The sequence below is a fragment of the Pollicipes pollicipes genome, unplaced genomic scaffold, assembly GCF_011947565.3.
Source record: "Pollicipes pollicipes isolate AB1234 unplaced genomic scaffold, Ppol_2.1 Scaffold_3447;HRSCAF=4054_pilon_pilon_pilon, whole genome shotgun sequence".
Lineage (NCBI taxonomy): Eukaryota > Metazoa > Arthropoda > Thecostraca > Pollicipedomorpha > Pollicipedidae > Pollicipes > Pollicipes pollicipes.
The window spans coordinates 15,717,884-15,735,097 of record NW_023596297.1 but is presented as its reverse complement, the minus strand read 5'-3'; the positions used below and the strand labels follow the sequence as shown (position 1 = coordinate 15,735,097).

The 17,214-nt window shown below is 57.3% G+C and overlaps 1 protein-coding gene across 1 annotated transcript in view; it reads right to left on the bottom strand.

Moving 5' to 3' along the window:
* LOC119092194 (plexin-B) overlaps window positions 1–17,214 on the bottom strand; it is a 51,999-nt gene that overhangs the window by 30,434 nt on the left and 4,351 nt on the right. The window contains exon 2 of the mRNA XM_037215171.1: window positions 7,349–7,522. Within this exon, the coding sequence (XP_037071066.1) occupies window positions 7,349–7,522 (174 nt within the window). The remainder of the gene's footprint in view (window positions 1–7,348; window positions 7,523–17,214) is intronic.

Below are 17,214 nucleotides of genomic sequence, written 5' to 3'. Positions count from 1 at the left end.
GGACATCTCCTTTGACAGCAGCGCCGGGTAAATAGCGATCCGTGGTCAGATAAAGACAGTAGAGAGAGCGCCGCGTTATCTGACGAAAATCGGTAAATTGGTGCAGTAAATCCTGCCGAACTCCTGGGATTTTGCCAGAGCATGCATGTCCTTACATCACAGATCTGGGGAATGGCAAGGAGAAGTAAGAGGAGAGTGAATGAGTGTGAGTGGGTGAGTGAGTGAGTGAATGAGTGAGTGAGTGAGTGAGTGAGTGAGTGAGTGAGTGAGTGAGTGAGTGAGAGGTAGGAAAGAGGGAGAGACGCACAAGGGAGAAGCGCTGAAGAGCGACAACAACCGGGGATAGCTAAACATAGGTCTACAGCTCCGCAGCAAAATAATACGCACACTCAGCGACGCCAGAAATTTTCAGATAGGATCAAGTACTCAACGGAGCCTTTGTTTCCACCATATATCCAACATTCAATGCATGCAAAGAACTCTTTGCATACATTATAATCTGGAATGTCAAGCAACATGGTCGCACTGAGAGGGTTGCGGGAAGGATTCAATATTTTTCAGCAAAATACATTCCAACCATTCTTTCGAAGCATACTTTCCTTATTTCGACACTGCCGGACATACCGTTGTTATCTGTACCACGGGGTCCTATGACATGTTAACGTTCCACCAAGCCGGTAGCTCCCGTTCGACCCTGAGCGAATCTGTTCCAAAGAACGCGTGGTAGCCGGCTGGTGCCAGCTCACATACAGTCAAGAATACGGAATCGCGGGCCTGCTCCCGAATTTTGAAAAAAACAGCATTCACACGCGGGTCCTTAAGTGCATGCTTTCATTGCACGTCGATGCGTTTATGCTTGCATTTGTGTTGCCGTTTAAGTTGTTACAAACCGCATGCGCGAGAGATAACCAAAACATCTTATTTGATCTAAACATGTTATATTCAGATGGAACACGTGCAAACTTTGAGTAGCAGTAGTGACCGCACAAACACTGTTGTTCACACACATTAGCATTGTCATCATTTGCTGTGTCGAATATTTGGCCTGTAAGATAGTACCACCCACACCTGTGATATGAAAGTTTGCACATTCGACAGCTGAGCAGCGCCCGGTAGATACCATGTGCTGTGAACGTTTATCCTGTCATTATCCAGAGCGGAAAGGCACAGTGATTTCAAGTGAGTTCACAAACAGAATTTATCTGCCTAACAGAGACGACTCGGTCAGATGCGAGCAGCTGGGCGCTTCAGAAGTGCTTCGAACCCTCCACGAAAAGGAGCGCGGAGCCGACCCTCCCGAGACGAATCTGTGATATAACGAGCAGTTCAATCAAGCTTTCGGAGCAGTATGCAAAACTTCCCTCCTTATGATCCCGATATAACGACCGCGTCATCCTCGGACCGACCGGCGGAATTCGGATTGTCGGCCGCGTCGCTGCTGCGCGGCGCGTCGTACCGCCGTTTGTATATGATTATAAACCTCCGCGTTCAGTAAAAAACACCGGCGCGGTCTGTCGCCTCGACGGACGCTGCCACGCATCTGAAGACCGCACCAGCCTCTGCGAGGGAGACTGAAGCATCTGTGATCCAGGCGGCTGAGGAGCTCGGCGCCCTCTTGGTGGAAGCGCGCGCTGTTAGCAAGGTGATCGGGAAGATGAAATGAGGATTCAGTAAATGGGGAAACTGAAATAGAGACGGGACCCGTTGGCCTCTCCCCCGGCCGAGCAGAGAGCGACTAGGAGTTGTTAAATCAATCCCGCTGGTCTCATTCTGACAAGTTGCAAACGAGCCATCTGATAGCGGAGATACAAGGAATGAAATGGGATCGAAATGTGAATTGATTCGTTTAGAAGATGACATGTAAAGGGTGTTATCGCGATATACTTCCGTAAAGTACGTTAAGGTCGACATGTTTTCCACCCGCATTTAAACCCCACGAACTACATTCCAGGCTAGATATGGCTGTACACCGTCCCCAACATGGGTAGATCACAGCCCACGTCTTATGTAGGAAGTCATAAGTACGGTATACCACAGACGTGCACACGTGTTTTATCTGCCACGCCGCTCCTCGAGCCGTAATCAACCCAGCCTTTGGCCGTTCAGCTTCACCCAGCCCCCTCCAGCAGAGCCCCGCCGCACCACTGCTACCGCGCCGCGCCGCTATCACCGCGTGCGTCACGGCCGTCGGCAGCGGCGCGCCTTGCGACACGGCCGGCCGGGTGGTCCGGGCCGCGCGCCGGACCGGCGGCCCCGGCGGCGGCGGCCCGCGGCGACGACGCGCGGCCGCGGCCCCGATGGACGCGATACCCGGCCGCGGCCATCCATCGCCGGCAGAAGCCGCGCGCCGTGACGCCTGTCTATTTGCGTCCGGCGCGCGGCGCGCCGGGCCGACGACGGTGTGTCCGGCGGCGGCCGGTGGACCGGCGGCGGCGCGGCGCGCGCTGCCGATCGGCTGGCGTCGCGCGCCGCCCCAGCTGGCGCCGGCCCGACCACCCAGAAGCGCCCTGTTGTGATCGCGGCTGGCGCGGCGTCGGCCGCCGAAATAGCGCCGCCGCGCGCCCGCCGGCCGCCGCGGACGTGTGACGCACGACGGCGCGGGGTGGCGACCCGGCCGCCGGTCACGGCCGCGAGGTCACAGGCAGAGCAGGAAGGAGACGCCACAGGGCGGCTGTCAGGAGGGAGGAGGTCGGGTGGTCACAGGTTATCTACAGGAGACAAGGTTCCAGGCCACACGCAAGACGACGGGTCGTGAGATTCGGCCCCGATGTCACGTCGGACTGGAAGAAGAACCGCCGAAAATTAATACCGGCGCAGAAGGCCGTAGGTAATCTTCCGTCTTTCGAAACAACACAGCCAAGATCTACCAAAGCAAACGCAGACGACATTTATGTTCCTGAGAAGCAACACCTGACATGTATTGGTTTTACTTCCTTCAACACGGAACATTTCCTCTGCAGACGCTCTGCTGGCCACTGCCGGTGTGCAAGCCAAGAGCAACACAGCGGGCCATGCATGCACCGCCCAGCGCCACTGCAGCTCTCTCCAACTTCATGGTGGCGGCCACTGAGCCAAGCCGAGCACGCCGCACCACGGCGTCGGGGGGCATCAATTGCAGACTGGACGTAATTACGCTTCGAGATTGCCTGCGTGATAAACAGCTTTTGCAAAAGTGACATCAGACTCATTTCGGGGGATGTAATCGTGTAAACGACTGAATCATGGGCGTGGGTCCGCAATCAACTGGTAAAGCGACGCGCTTAAACTGCGCACGGAAGTTGAAACGTCCAAGACACGCGGAGTGGCGCGCAGCTCCCGTCCGCAGCCAAGACGACTTTGATATATTATAATAATGGAAATAACATTGCGGCTTGATAAATGAAGAGTCCTGATTTGGCTTCAACATGTTTTATCATCAAAGAGCAGATGTGGCGCGTTGCCGTCAGTGCCAAGTAAGTATCCCTTGGCGGTGGCATAGATAAATTTTAAAACTTCGACTGAGCTAACTAGGCCTGCATTAATTCCTGCGAGGACACAATAGTACACGAAGCTGTTTGTCTCAGAGAAGCTGTTGATATTACGCAAACCCATTGTCCACCCGTGCACTTCTCAGTTCCTCTCACGTTACCAAAGATTCACACCAACGTCACACCACGGTCCATCACGGTCCAAACTGGTCCGAGAATGCTGAACATGAAAGCAGGCACAAGGGTCCGGCCTGGCCGGAGAGGTGTGGACCGGCCCGTCTGACGTCACGACCCGGCCGCCGACACGCACCACATGGCCCGCGCGCCGTGTGCGCCGACGGAGCGCCCCGCCGGCAGCGCAGAGGCGCCGACCGGCGCGGCGCGGCGCCCCATTTACATTCTGGCCGAACGTGTACACGCTTGTCCCGGCGTCAGCGGTGATTGATTGGCTTGGAGCGCAATCAGAAGGCCTTTCTTCTGCGGTGTCGGGTAGCGCGCGGAGCGAGAGGGTGGATAAACAGACGGCGGGTCACCCCATGACGGGAGGCCAGCTGGCGGTGTGACCCGAAAACTCACACCTGCTGCTGCAGCATAATAACAGTTAGAGGGCTCATTTTCAGTGAGGGTGGTGATTTTGGCTCTGGGGCCGAGGCCGAACAGTGAGTCTGTTGCTCACCTAATCGCGTAGCCGACATAAGTAGTAGGTAATAGCTGGAATACTTGGAACGGGCTATATTTAGCTCCCAATATGCCTACAGGGCCTCTCGGGTATCAACAATGTTATTCTTCGCTTTCAAGACTGGCTAGCGCGAGAGAAGTCGATGACGACTCACAGCAAATAGCAACTGGTAGTCAGAACACAGAGTAGGTAATAGCTGGAACGGTACTTGGAAAGAGCTATATTTAGCTCCCAATATGCGTACAAGGCCTCTAGGGCATCAACATTGTTATCCTTCGCTTTCAAGACTGGCTGGCGCGAGAGAAGTCGATGACGACTCACAGCAAATAGCAACTGGAAGTCAGAACACGGTCAATACAAAAATACTTTCCTCAAAGTCCAACCCAAACTTGCCACCCAAGAATCTCGATGGCGCCATACCATCGCCGAAATATCGATGGCAGGCGGAGTAAAAACGGGACGAGATGCAGCTGCCCCGGTTTTAATTGGTGCCCTGGAATCACGTCTGCGGAATGACGCCACCAGCGCGCATTCCAAATGTCAGCTCGGCTCTCGTAAGCAAAGCGACGTGTCTGCGTCATGTCTGCGCCACGGCGCACCCGGAGTCACCTGCGGCCTGCAGCCCCATCATTCCATTCCAGAGGCGGCAAGAACCAAGGTAAATCAGCGACGCCCAATATATCCATGCTGCCAAGCCGTCTAGGCACTGGCGTGACACCGCGTCAAACACTATCACTATAATAACATCTTAGCATTTCGGCGGAATGCAATTCATCATCCCGGGATGGCGTGTGGCAAATTACGACCTCGTACATCAAAAGCCAAGAATATTGCAGTTTGGGGAATCATCGGGATCAATAAGCAAAGCTCACTCCAGCGATGCACGATCAGCACTGGCGGGAGATTCCACCCAAGCCGGCTGAAGTTTGGATAGCTTGGGTCCAGGGGTCGAACGATGATTGATTTGCCGGGTGAATGCAAAGCTCGGAAAGTTAGACAAACTGAGCATGAGGCATGCCACAGGCAGGCCCGTTCCCGACTGGGCCGCCCTCACAAGACGCAACGTCCTGAATAGTTTGCCCTGCACGGGTCTGTGCACAGAGGCGCGCGTCTGTGCATGGAGGCGCGGCGCTGACTTCAGCGCGCGCCGCCGACACGCCTCGGCCTTGGCCCGGCTGTGTTCGGCGACAGCCACGTGCTCCCTGCAGCCGGTGACCGCTGCCAGGGGCTCGCAGCGAGGCGGGGCAGGCCCGGCCAGATGTCCGCTCTGTGTGAGGTCCCGCGTCCGGCTATCGGAGCACGCCGCAAATTAACATTCCCGCCGTGCTCGCCGGCGGTGGCGCGCGCGCGGGGAGATAAGGCGCCGGCGGCGGCCAGTCCGCGCGACAGGCGCCGGAACACGGCACCCCATGCTCCCCCGTCCGGCGACACGTCACGTCCTGGCGCCGGGCGCCCCTGACCGACCGTACCGGAAGCGGCCGTCGACGGCGGCGCGGCGGCGGCTCGCCGCTCTGAGTCAGCCGGACTCCGATAACGTCGCGCGGCCGAGAACGAATGACGGCCGCTGTCATAACACGGACGAAGTCCAAAGTCGGAACAATCGCCGCACCTGACGCTGAACAAAAGGTGGTTGATGCGTGGCTTCAGGTTGAAAAGTAAAACACCCGGTGTATTGCGTGGGTTATCGCAAAATTAAGGTGGTGCGGTCACTGCTGTCACCTCCGTCGATGTTTTCCACAATAAAAGCAATTGAAATACATTCACGATCAAACATGCCTGATGCTTAAGTTCATGTGTAATGCCTTCTCAGGAGCAGCCAATAAGATGGCCGGAAAATCAGTCTCTTTGCCACTACCATCAAACCTATGCGCGCAGGAAACTGTCCGAGCCTTGCCCACCTGTTGGGTCGGGTGTAGGCCGTTCTAGTGCCTTTTCCGTCCTCGCTCAGAACAACGTTCCAAAGGTCGCCACCCACCCCACTCAGGCCGACATCGCACATCTGCACCGCAAGCGCGCGCGGCTGCCGCCCGGTGCCGCGGTCAACTCCAGCGGGCGGGGGGCCGGCCGGTCCGGGACGCTCCGACGGACGGACGCTGCCGCCGGGCCGACAGCCGCCGCGACGGCGGCCCGGTCGCCACCAGCGACTTGGCACCGGCGGCGGCGCGTCCGTCGGCCCGCTCGGTGGCGAGAGAGGGAGAGGGAGGGGAGAGAGAGCGGGCTGCGAAATCGCCGGCGCCGCCGTCGGCTCTCAAGGGCGGGCGGCCGCCTGCCAAGCGGCGACGCCCGTGCGATACTGCGGACAGGCCGACACCGCGGGCGGGCGGACCGTGCCCCTCCCCCTCCCCCTCGTCCCAGAGCTGCTTCATTCTGCTCCACCCGGCTACCGATTTCATGTTACATTCACCACCTTGTCATCGACGCATCCGTATCCGTCATCCCTTTGCTTGCTTTACATTAGTTTGCTGTCGTGTACTCGTAGATTAGCACTGCACACAATTTATGGGAGCAAGGATAGCCGTTTGGTTTGGGAAAAATAGCCGCGTCAAATCAATGCGCACACTATCCATGCGCCATCCGCCCACCTGGGCCAAAGACAACATCCAGCAACATTTCAGGACAAGGCGACAGGGAAGGCAAGATTCTGTACGGCCCGGTCGGGCACTTTTGGAATGCGCGGAGATCATGCATGCAGGAGGCTCTTCGGGAATGACATTCCAGATACGTTGTGCAAGCTAGTGACGAATCGCTATTATCGAGGATAATCGAGGTTAGAAATATCATTGATATTTGGATTGATTTGGATTGTAAGACTTTGATACAAAGTGATCAAACTAACAACATACTTGAAATATGTCTTTAATCACATACATCTCGATAATGCACCAGTGAACCGTGCATTTGACAGGCAAACAGTTTTATAGGCCAAAAGCGTGGTGTTTTACCGCGGTACACATAATGAAATCCGGCGAACCCTTTGGAAAGTCACATCACAAACCAAAACAAACTTCCGAAAGGTTCCGAGAAGCACTTCCGGCATGCCATCAATACTGCAGACGTAGTCTAAAATGGTGCAGTTGACCGCCTCTATTTGATGGGGCAATAACTGACAATTTACGAGTCAAATAAGCCAATTCGTCTGCATTGGAGCCATGGCTGAGAATAGACAGCGCCAGCTACATCTGAGTCTGGCGAAATACTGTACCTTCTTGACGTATCCGTGGTCGGTGCCCAGCAGCGCCACGGTGTGGTGACCTGTAGAGGTCACGGCCACACTGGTCACCCGCTGGTCAAACGAGATGACCGGGTCAGCTGTGAGCGGCTGCAGGGCCGAGATCTTCAGACCCACCGAGCAGAAGTGCAGGATGTTGCCGGTCGTCTGAAATGATAGCAGTGGTAAGAACGCGGTGTGCACTGAGACGGTCAGAAAGATATGTTTAATGAACACACGAAACACCGGCGTAACCACGGTCCACAAAGCGGAATGCTACGAAACTACCGCAACTTGTTTCTCTTCAGGTATATTCAGCGCTATTGCAGAGAGTAGTTCCCTGATGCAAGCTTCAAGGTTTGTGGAAACAGTTGGAATGATGCATACCGGCATGGCATGCATGGTATTATGGTCATTTCAGGATTTTGCTTTTTTAAATAAATAACGAGGTTTGTAAACATTTTAAAGTATGCGTCGTTAATGTACGTGTGTGTTAAAACGGACAGAACCCATTGCCGTATCTCTTCAGTACAACCAGCATCACAGCTCGCGTAGCCAATGTCCGGTCCGGCAAATTCCTGTCACAACAGAGCTCTGCAACCGCAGCAAGGCATACACGGGTATCTGCAATGGAAGCGAGGGATGACCGTCGCGAGCCATCAATAATGCATGTTACGGCAGAGCGCATGCGTTTTACGACCCACAGTGCATACTGAATGCATCACCGCGGTGCCGTACAATATTTTACAGTCGCCGTAGCATTCTCTTTTGGTCATGAAACAGCCGCGCGCGCAGGCCCTCGCTCTGACTCTGAGTCAGAGGGCCTGATGCCGGAAACCATGACTCACGGCTGGCCAGCGTGTTTCACAGCCAAGAGGTGACGGAGCTTGCCCACAGAGGTGAGCAAATTAAGATTATGGCGTCATGGGCGTCACCTCACCATCACTGGCATCAGTGGTGTTCGGACCCAGTGACGTCACGGCAAATTGGTCTACTTTTGCGATTTGGCCACGCAAAATGGCACCTACGGAGACTAGGCTGGTAGCTTTTAAAGCTTGGTTACGTTCATGACTACGACATTGTATATGAGCATCAGTGGAATATGCATTTACTTCATACTGGCACGGACAAAGCAACATCGTTTTGCCAGACGATTCCCAGCAAACTTCTCGCGAAATGGCGCAGTGCCGCAAAAGACGACGCACACATTCGTAAGATACTCAGAGTAGGACCTGCATTTAGCATAGGTACTGATTACAAGCTTCAATAAGCAGGTGACACACGAGAAGAGCAGCCACCACCGCATGGGTTTTGTTTTGGAAAGCTCTCCGGCCTTCCGTTCCAAAACCAACTGACCCCGGTGCGACGAGCCGCGCGAACAGCAGGGTCAGACACGAACACCTGCTCTTGCTCGCGCCGAGACACCAGGCCGGTGCAGCGCAGCCCCGGGGCAGCCGCGCGCCTAGCTAATCGGCGCCACCCGCCCGACGTCCATCAGCATCAGCCGGGTGGCGAATGACCCACTGCCGGCCCTCCAAAATACACACCGGGACGCGGTGGTGCCCGTCCCCGCCCGCGTCGGCAGCCGCCAGGGGCGCAGCACGCGCCTGGCTACTGAGGGCGCCCGGCGCCCGGTCGGCTGCCGGCTGACGCCGTGCCAAACCTGCGGAACATGGGGAGGCAGCAAGGGGGGGAGGGGGCAGACGTACCGACCCGACGCGACCCAGCCGACCCGCTGACGTTCCGCCTGACCCGGCCCGACGGACCCACTGATCCGACACGGCCCACCGACCCGACTCGACCCACCCACTGACCCGACTCGACCCACCGATCTGACTCGACCCACCGACCTAAGGCGGCCCACCAACCCGACTCAACCCACGCAATGACCCGACTCAACCCACCGACCTGACTCGACCCACCGACCTGACTCGACCCACCGACCTGAGGCGGCCCACCGACCCGACTCAACCCACGCACTGACCCGACTCGACCCACCGACCTGACTCGACCCAACAACCTGAGGCGGCTCACCGACCCGACTCGACCCACGCACTGACCCGACTCAACCCACCGACCTGACTCGACCCACCGATCTGAGGCGGCCCACCGACCCGACTCGACCCACGCACTGACCCGACCCGACCCATCGACCCGACTCGACCTGGCGGCATCGACCCAAGTCGACCCAAGTCGACCCAACGACCCGACTCGACCCACGCACTGACCCGACTCGACCCATTAACCCGAGTCGATCCACCAACCCGACACGACCCGCCGACCCGACACGACCTGGTTACACCGACGCGATGTCACCCCTGGGATCTGTCAAACCGCCAGCTCCTGACGAATTCTCCTATCTGATGCGATGTCGCGTCTTCATTCAAGGCATCTATCCGTGGGCTGGTTTACAAAGCCTAGTTCTAGATAACCAAGTATGCTAAGAGCAAAACCTGAAAGGGTTCGGCAAAAACACAAACAAAGTGGCCTAATATAGTCAGTGATCAACCAATATATATAAAAACGTGATATGGCGGTGGCCGACATGGCCCGCTTTGTTACACAAGGACGCGCGTATTGATGACGATGATGAAAAATAATGCGGATATAAATTGGCTGCATCAGTTTTTTTGTTTGTTCTCAAAATAAGCGCAGTAGATCTCATATCATCAATAACCACCTGTCAGGTGCACATTATTCTGCGTAGCTCATAAGTTTACCCCCAGGTTAGCGCCAGACAACACATGGATCACATGGAATCACGGGGTAATTACTTCTTCGCGCAACTTCTGTTCCGGCCCATTACCGTTTACCCCCCGGATGTCGATGGATACGGCAGGGTCAGAACGTCACTGGGTCAGTTCGCGGCTTTCCAAAGCCTCCTCGATTGTTTGGCACTCGTCCTGTACCACAGACGACAAAGACCATGATCACTCACGCAGCGGCCGTAATTTATATTTGTGGCGACGCGGCCGGCCGCGGCAGAGACGCTGCATCGGAACCAGGTCACAGCAGCGCGGCGGGGTGCGCAGCTGGACGCTGGCCCTGCCGCCCTCCGGACTCGTGAGGAACACTTCTTTAAAGGCCAACTGGACCGGATGGACTCTCACCACTGTTGTGCCAGAGAGCGGCGTCGCGCCGGCGGCCCAAACACACCGGTGTGGAGCAGCCCGTGCAAGGGTGGTGCCGGCGAGCGGGCCAGGTGTCCGTGGCGTACAAGGCACCCTCTCTCCGCGCGGCGGACGGACGAGGCTGCCAGGTCTCTGCCCTGAACCATTCAAGGCTCAAGGACGCCTCACAACAGCTCCGCACCAGATGATCATTTAGGATGGCCAGGCTGCTAGGCCGCAGTACTCGCCATCCTAAACACAACACAGGATAGCCTAACGTAGCGAAACAAATGTAAGGATCAAGCGCGCGTGGAGCTTGCAGTGAATCGTGCCGCAGGCAAATTAGCTCTGCCACCAAAAGCAATCGCCGCATCATCGGAAACTCTCCGCCGCATGCAGGCGCCTTCCCATCTTCGCGTGGCGGCGCGCGAGTGAGTGGCAGATCTGATCAGCGGCCCTCTCGTGCTGCTGACCGTCGGACTGCCGCCGCGGCCGCCGCCGGCGCCGCGTGGTGCCACCAAAACACCGGCTCACGGCCCGCCGCTCCAGCCCGGCGCGGCGTCTCGGGACAACACAATCGACCGCGCCATCAGCACTCCGTTTTCGGGCCGATCACCTGCGGCCGGCCGACCTGCCGCCAGCGCGCCGCTGTCGCCGCCGGTGCGCCGGTATCGCCGCCGCCGCCGCCGCCGCCGCCACGGGCCGGCCAACAGAGCCGCCTTTCACCGGGCGCCGGCGGCAGGTCGCATGCCGCGCCGCGGCCGGCCCGGTTAATGAGAGCCACCGGTATGCTCCCGCGCAACAGAAGCAGCGGCGGGGCGGCCAGATCGTGCGGCCCGCCTGGCAGAGGCGGCGGCAGGCCATGGCAGGCTCAAATGGCCCAGTGCGACGGTTTGGCAGCACAGATTGTGCGGGCGTTTTGGTTCGGGTTTAGCGCGGTAAGCTGGCAACCATGAATGACACAGTGCGGTGATTTGCCGACCTTGAATGGTCCAGTGAGCAGATCTGGCAGGTTCGAGGCGCACCGGAAGCCGCGACCGCGAGCACCACAGACCCCTGACCCGGACGGCAGCACGCACCGCTTCTGAGCGGCCGCTTCACCCGTGCGTCTGTCGTGACGCCGCTGTCTTTCCCGGTCAGCCGCAGCGAGAGCTCGCTCGGCCCAGTTGGACTCTGCGGGGCCAGCTCCCGCCGAGTCCTGTCGGCGACAGGGCCAGTGTCGCTCCGCACCCCGTCAGTGTCGCTCTGCACCCCGCCGGTGTCGCTCCCACCCCGCCACTCGGACCTGGCTACGACGGAGCGCTTTTGCGACCATGGGTTTGATCTGGCACTTGGGCGGGCCAGACTGCGCTGGTGGCGGTGTGGCACTGCGAGCTTTACGCCGCGGCGGCCGGTGAGTTGAGGACCGCCAGGCGGAGGACCGTCAGGCTGCGACCGGTACTGTTGGGACCGAGTCACTGTGACCCGACAGAGACCCACAGTCATTCTACGGGACGAGCGAACGACCGTGCAACAGTCTTCGGCTTGGAAGACCGGGTCTGGTAGCTGACGGGCAGACGAGCTGACAGAAGCCTGCTGCATGACGGAGAGACGCTGACGAATCTGCCCGTTGAGTCAACGGGCAGCTCTGCCTGTTGACCGGCAGACAGGGACTGGACGCTGTCTGGCAGACCGGCTGACCAGACTGCGTGTGCGGTCGTCATGTCTGCCATGTCCATCGGACGCGCCAGTCGGCAAGACAACCACTCGGACCGCTCGCAGTGACGACCCAGCTCGGCCGGGACCATGGCGGGCGTGCTGTGCGGCAGGCGGCATGAAGACTGGCTCGGTTCGATTGCGCGCCTGTATTCTGCACGGCATGGAAGCATGAAATCACCGCACTTCGACCCGACAGCTAATACGCGAGCAGGTGCGTTTGAGTCACCCGCGGCCGCAGACCGCACACACCGCAGAACGGCTGCAATGCCAACCGCGTGATCAAAAGGCCATCTGCTCGGCCGCCACGTGTGCACGGCCCCGTGCCGGCACGGCACGGATATTGCCCAATGAGCCGTGACCGTCCGCCACCGCGCCGGCAGCCCAAACACACTGCGGCGCCGCCCGCTGGTGCGTGCTGGGCCGACAGAGAAAGCCCACGGCTCCCCTTTCACGGGTGCGCGCCCCAGCCGCCGATCGGCTGACTCCGCTGATGCTATCGTGGCCGGCCGTCGTGCTGATGGCGCCCCCTATCGTCGCCCTGATGCGCCGCGTGGGCCGCCGCCGCCGCCGCCGCCGCCACTCACAGAGCGGGAATGCGGTGGTGGCGGCGGTGTTGGTGGTGGCGGCGGGTTCCCGGCGGAGGCTGTGTAAACTGGCGGAGTTCAAAGGGTCGGGGTGCGGCCCCTGACGGCCGGCCTGGCTGGGGATCTGTGTGAGTCTGAAGGCGGGGGGGGGGGGGGCGACCGGGTGATGAGGAATGCGCAGAGAACGCTGGACCGGCGAGTGAAGAAGGGACTTCCGGTGAAAACAGCCTGAAAGACGTCAATCAAGTGGTTGGAAAGCGCAGGTCAGAGGAAACGAGAGAGAAGTGGCTGGGAGAGATAACGGGCAAGGAAGCGGCAGACACGGAAAACTCACGTGAAAAGCAGAAATGGGGATAAAGTGCTCACATACTGGAAAGATATTCGCAATAACACTGCAAACCGTTCATTGCGTTCCATGGATTGCAAATACACCAAAATAGCAGGCAAAACTGCCCAGCTTCCGTTTACTTGTATGCAATACGCAATAACATCGCAAAAAGCGCATTGCCTTCCACGCTTTGCAGATACACCAAAATGGCAAACAAAACTGCTCGGCTCCCGTTCACTTTTGCACCATGCCCGACTCCGTCGAAAATGTTTCCGTTTCGAGTCAAGCTACACGGCAAATGCCGAGCAACTCGACTGGTCTCCTTCTCGCGCTAGTGCTCTAACCATTGTCGGTCACCAGGGCGTTAAATCACGTGGATCGAACGGCCCGTTCGAACGCCAGATGTCCGCGATGACAAAAGCCAGTCCTTAGAAGGTAAGGCAAAAGGGATAAATGGCAGCGTTTCCTTTGCAGAAAAAGCTGAATGCAAGTCACAAGAACGACGTCAACACAATTCGCAACAACAGTCACAGTTAACAGGCCGTGAACAGCTTCGTTCAGGCTCATATGCGGAGCGTGACATTTTCTCTGCAGAATGATATGCGAAAACACAATGCTCTCACGCAGCCACAGCGGCCAGGACAGAGCGCGCGCGCTGAGCGTGTAGGTGGCCTGCATTAGACTGTCATACTGGATCGGTTCAGCACCACCCAAGCAAGCAAAGCTCCCAGCCTCACCAACCGTCTTCCGAACCCTACTCTGGCTACGCTTGCAGATATTTCAGGCAGTGACGCGAGGGAGGCAAAGGGGGAGGGGTGTCCTCTCACACGCTTCCCTCTCCCTTCTTTCAAACTTCACCCAGCACCATACAATGATTGGGCTTTTCTGCAGCAGCCATTAAGTAAATTCCCCCCCCCCCCCCTCCACAAGGAAAGGCGTTTTTAGCCTGCTGCCGTGCGGAGCGAGTGACATGCGAGGCAAGCGTGCCGGTGGCAGTGCGGCTAGCCCCGCCTCTTCACGGCGCCCCCGCTGTGGACTGGCACGATCCGTGGACCTCCCACCCGTAGCGTGACGTGGTCCGAGTGCTCATGACGTGAAGGGGGCCGGTCGGCAGTCACGAACGAGCACGGATGGGCCGCAGCTGACCCCGCGACCGTCACGGCGGAACGCGGGCAGGCTCCGACGGACCCCAGGAGTCGTCATGACGGCAGACACGTCAGCTTCGGCTACCTTCCGGAGTCGGAGCGGGGCGGGGCGGGGCGCAGAACACACCGAACTGACTTCGGGAGCAGAATTGGAGTCGACCTGACTCCGGGCGCCGAATTGGAGTCGACCTGTCTCCAGGAGCCGGATTGGAGTCAATCGGACTCCGAGAGCCGAATCGGGGTCTATCTGACTCCGGGAGCCGAATCGAAGTCGACCTGACTACAGGAGCCGAATCAGGGTCGACCTAACTCCTGAGGTCATTGAGGCGGAGCACAGGGCAACTAGGACGGACTTCACAAATCGTGCCTGCGGTTTGCCAGCAGGTCGAAAGAGCCGCTCAGCAACGCGCCGCTCTTGTTGACCCCTAAAGCAGCCCTGGTGTCATGTGGACAATGTCGTGCTGATTGGGGAACGCACTCGCGGTTTTATGTCAGTCATGATGTTTTCGAGGCGAGGACGTGGAAAATACATCAGGGGAACGGTGACCAGTGTGGCCAGTGGAACGGCGGCATTTGCGCCAAACTTTGCTGTCGTCAAATGTCATCGTTATTCCGCATTCTGCCCTAACCCCGGGTATGCGATTCACAAATCGGATTCGCAGCATCTGCAGCGCTTCGTTTGTGGAAATACTATCAGATTCGTGCAGCCAGCCGGTCAGACATAGAAGATGCAGCACGTTCAGCTGACTTCAATACCAGCCACGGCTGACAAAATGTCTCTGTGGACTGCACATAGGATTCTCCGCACGATGTTCGACAGTCGTCCGCGTCCATCTGACGAGCGTCTGCGGCAGCTTCCTCTGACGTCACGCCGGCGTAATACCTGCGTCACTGCCGTCCCACCGGACGGGAAGTGATCGAGCACATCCGATGGGAACATGCGGCGCGTCTTACCGCCGACCGGCGGCTGTTCGCAGGCGCTACCCACGGGCGCACGCCGGTACTGCAGTCGATCGTGGCCGACACTGATCACCCGCCTTAACGGCTCCCCCTGGCAGGACGCCCGAGCGGACAATATCATTGCACTTCTCGGCGGGGTAAAATCAATGCGACCCACTTCCTAGCCAGTGAGTCCAGACGCAACGACGGCGCGGCTGGATGACACACAATTTCGACGTGTTGGCTTCGGAAACAAGGGGAACTTTGGACCGACGACACGCAATTTCCACGCGCCAGCTTCGGAAACAAGACAAATCATTGGGAAAAGTGTTTCAAAATGCTGCTGGCGCCGCTTGAGTGCATTACTGCAAGTTTCACTTCGCACAATAGGATAACGATATGCGCCCCGCGCCGCGTCCGCGCACATCTGTGGGGACGCCACGCGAATCAATCACGTCGACGCGTAGCTATAAGTGCGTAAGATCGCTGCGGCATAACGTAATTAACAGTCATCCAGTCCTCACACAGGCGGACTCCCTGGCGCTAAACTACCACTACTAAACCACGTGCGAGGTTAGCCTACGAGCGACGTCTGGACGTGCAGTTCTTTTGAACGTGCCGCAAGTCATAAAAAGACAACTGGTCGGGCTGGACGGCTATCAGAGGTCCTGGTGAGCTCGGTGTGTGTGCATCGAGTGCATAGCCCGGAGGCCCCCGTGTGGAGCTGACCGTCCGGCGACCACGAGGGGAGACTTCTTGGGAGTGGAAACTTCCTTTGGGTCTAAGACAGACATTGAGGGTGAACACTTTTCCCTCAGACGCATTCTGTTGTTGGTTGCTCTCTCGATGATGTCATACGTTACACATGGCGCTTGGCATTCCCCTCCACCCGTCTGAGTGCAGTTTATTGAGTCCACACTAACAGTGCATGACGCGCAAGCGCTGGGTGTCAGTGTTGCAAACGGCTTCGCAAAAGTTCGCTTAGCGTTTAAATGCTGCAAGCGCTACCCTGTCGCATGCTCTTAATACGCCGGAAGATAATGGGTAAGCGAAAGGATCAAGCAATCACTGGGACATATCATGACAGAATCCGACGGTTCCAGGTGGTGACCATGGTCTCAAGCATATTGAAGGTCGACTATTTTAGCAAAACAACTCGCAGTCCTGAGAAACCAGCGGCTCAAGGTCATTCTTGACTAGCTCAGACTGAGCACAACACTCCACACCGGGCGAGGAGCATTGTGAGCATTCCACGCGTCAATTGCAGCCTGCACGTTAGATATGCGAGAAAATCGCGAAAGGAAACTCACAATACCTAAACATGACTGGGATGTGTCAGATTCATACGGAAAAGCGCACCATAACTTGAAAGCAATGTCAAATAATGTTATGTGGTGAAAAGAAATACTGGGCATAAATACAGCGTACCAGAACAGCAAAATAGGACCCATGTACCTCAGCGGACAACTCCGCTGAGTTTGCTGCTCGCTGGCAAATTCTTGGGAGCGCTGGTGAGCGATAAGATAAGATCGCTGCAGGTGCACTCCGTCTCACGGTGCACGATTAGCATAAGACAGCCAAACCAGCACGTTTGAAAAAACCGCTTTTTGCAAACACAGTGGCGGCTCTTGCAAAATACCCGCACAGAAACGCGAATAAAACTGATGCGGTGATGATACTCGCACACAATTTTTGTTCAGTACCATTAATGATCGGATAATGCTTTCCATTTGCATAATTTATAGTGCACCCTCCACAGGAGCTTGTGACTCGACGTAGAATTCCTGTTGGTGATCGATCTACCTTGAAAGTGCAACAGCCAGGCGCGGCACCGGTAGAGCACTCGGGGGTATTGCCAAACTATGACAAATGACATACCCAGGCACCCTTGTGTACACTGTACGGGAGCCGTAAACATAATCAACGAACAGCCTCATCCAACAACAACAAGCCTCGTCGGACCATTGGCTGCATGTCCGGACCAATCCGCAAGCCACGTCGGCTGGACTGACGTCATATTCTCTCTCATTTCGTACTGGGTGACGCTCTCATTTTC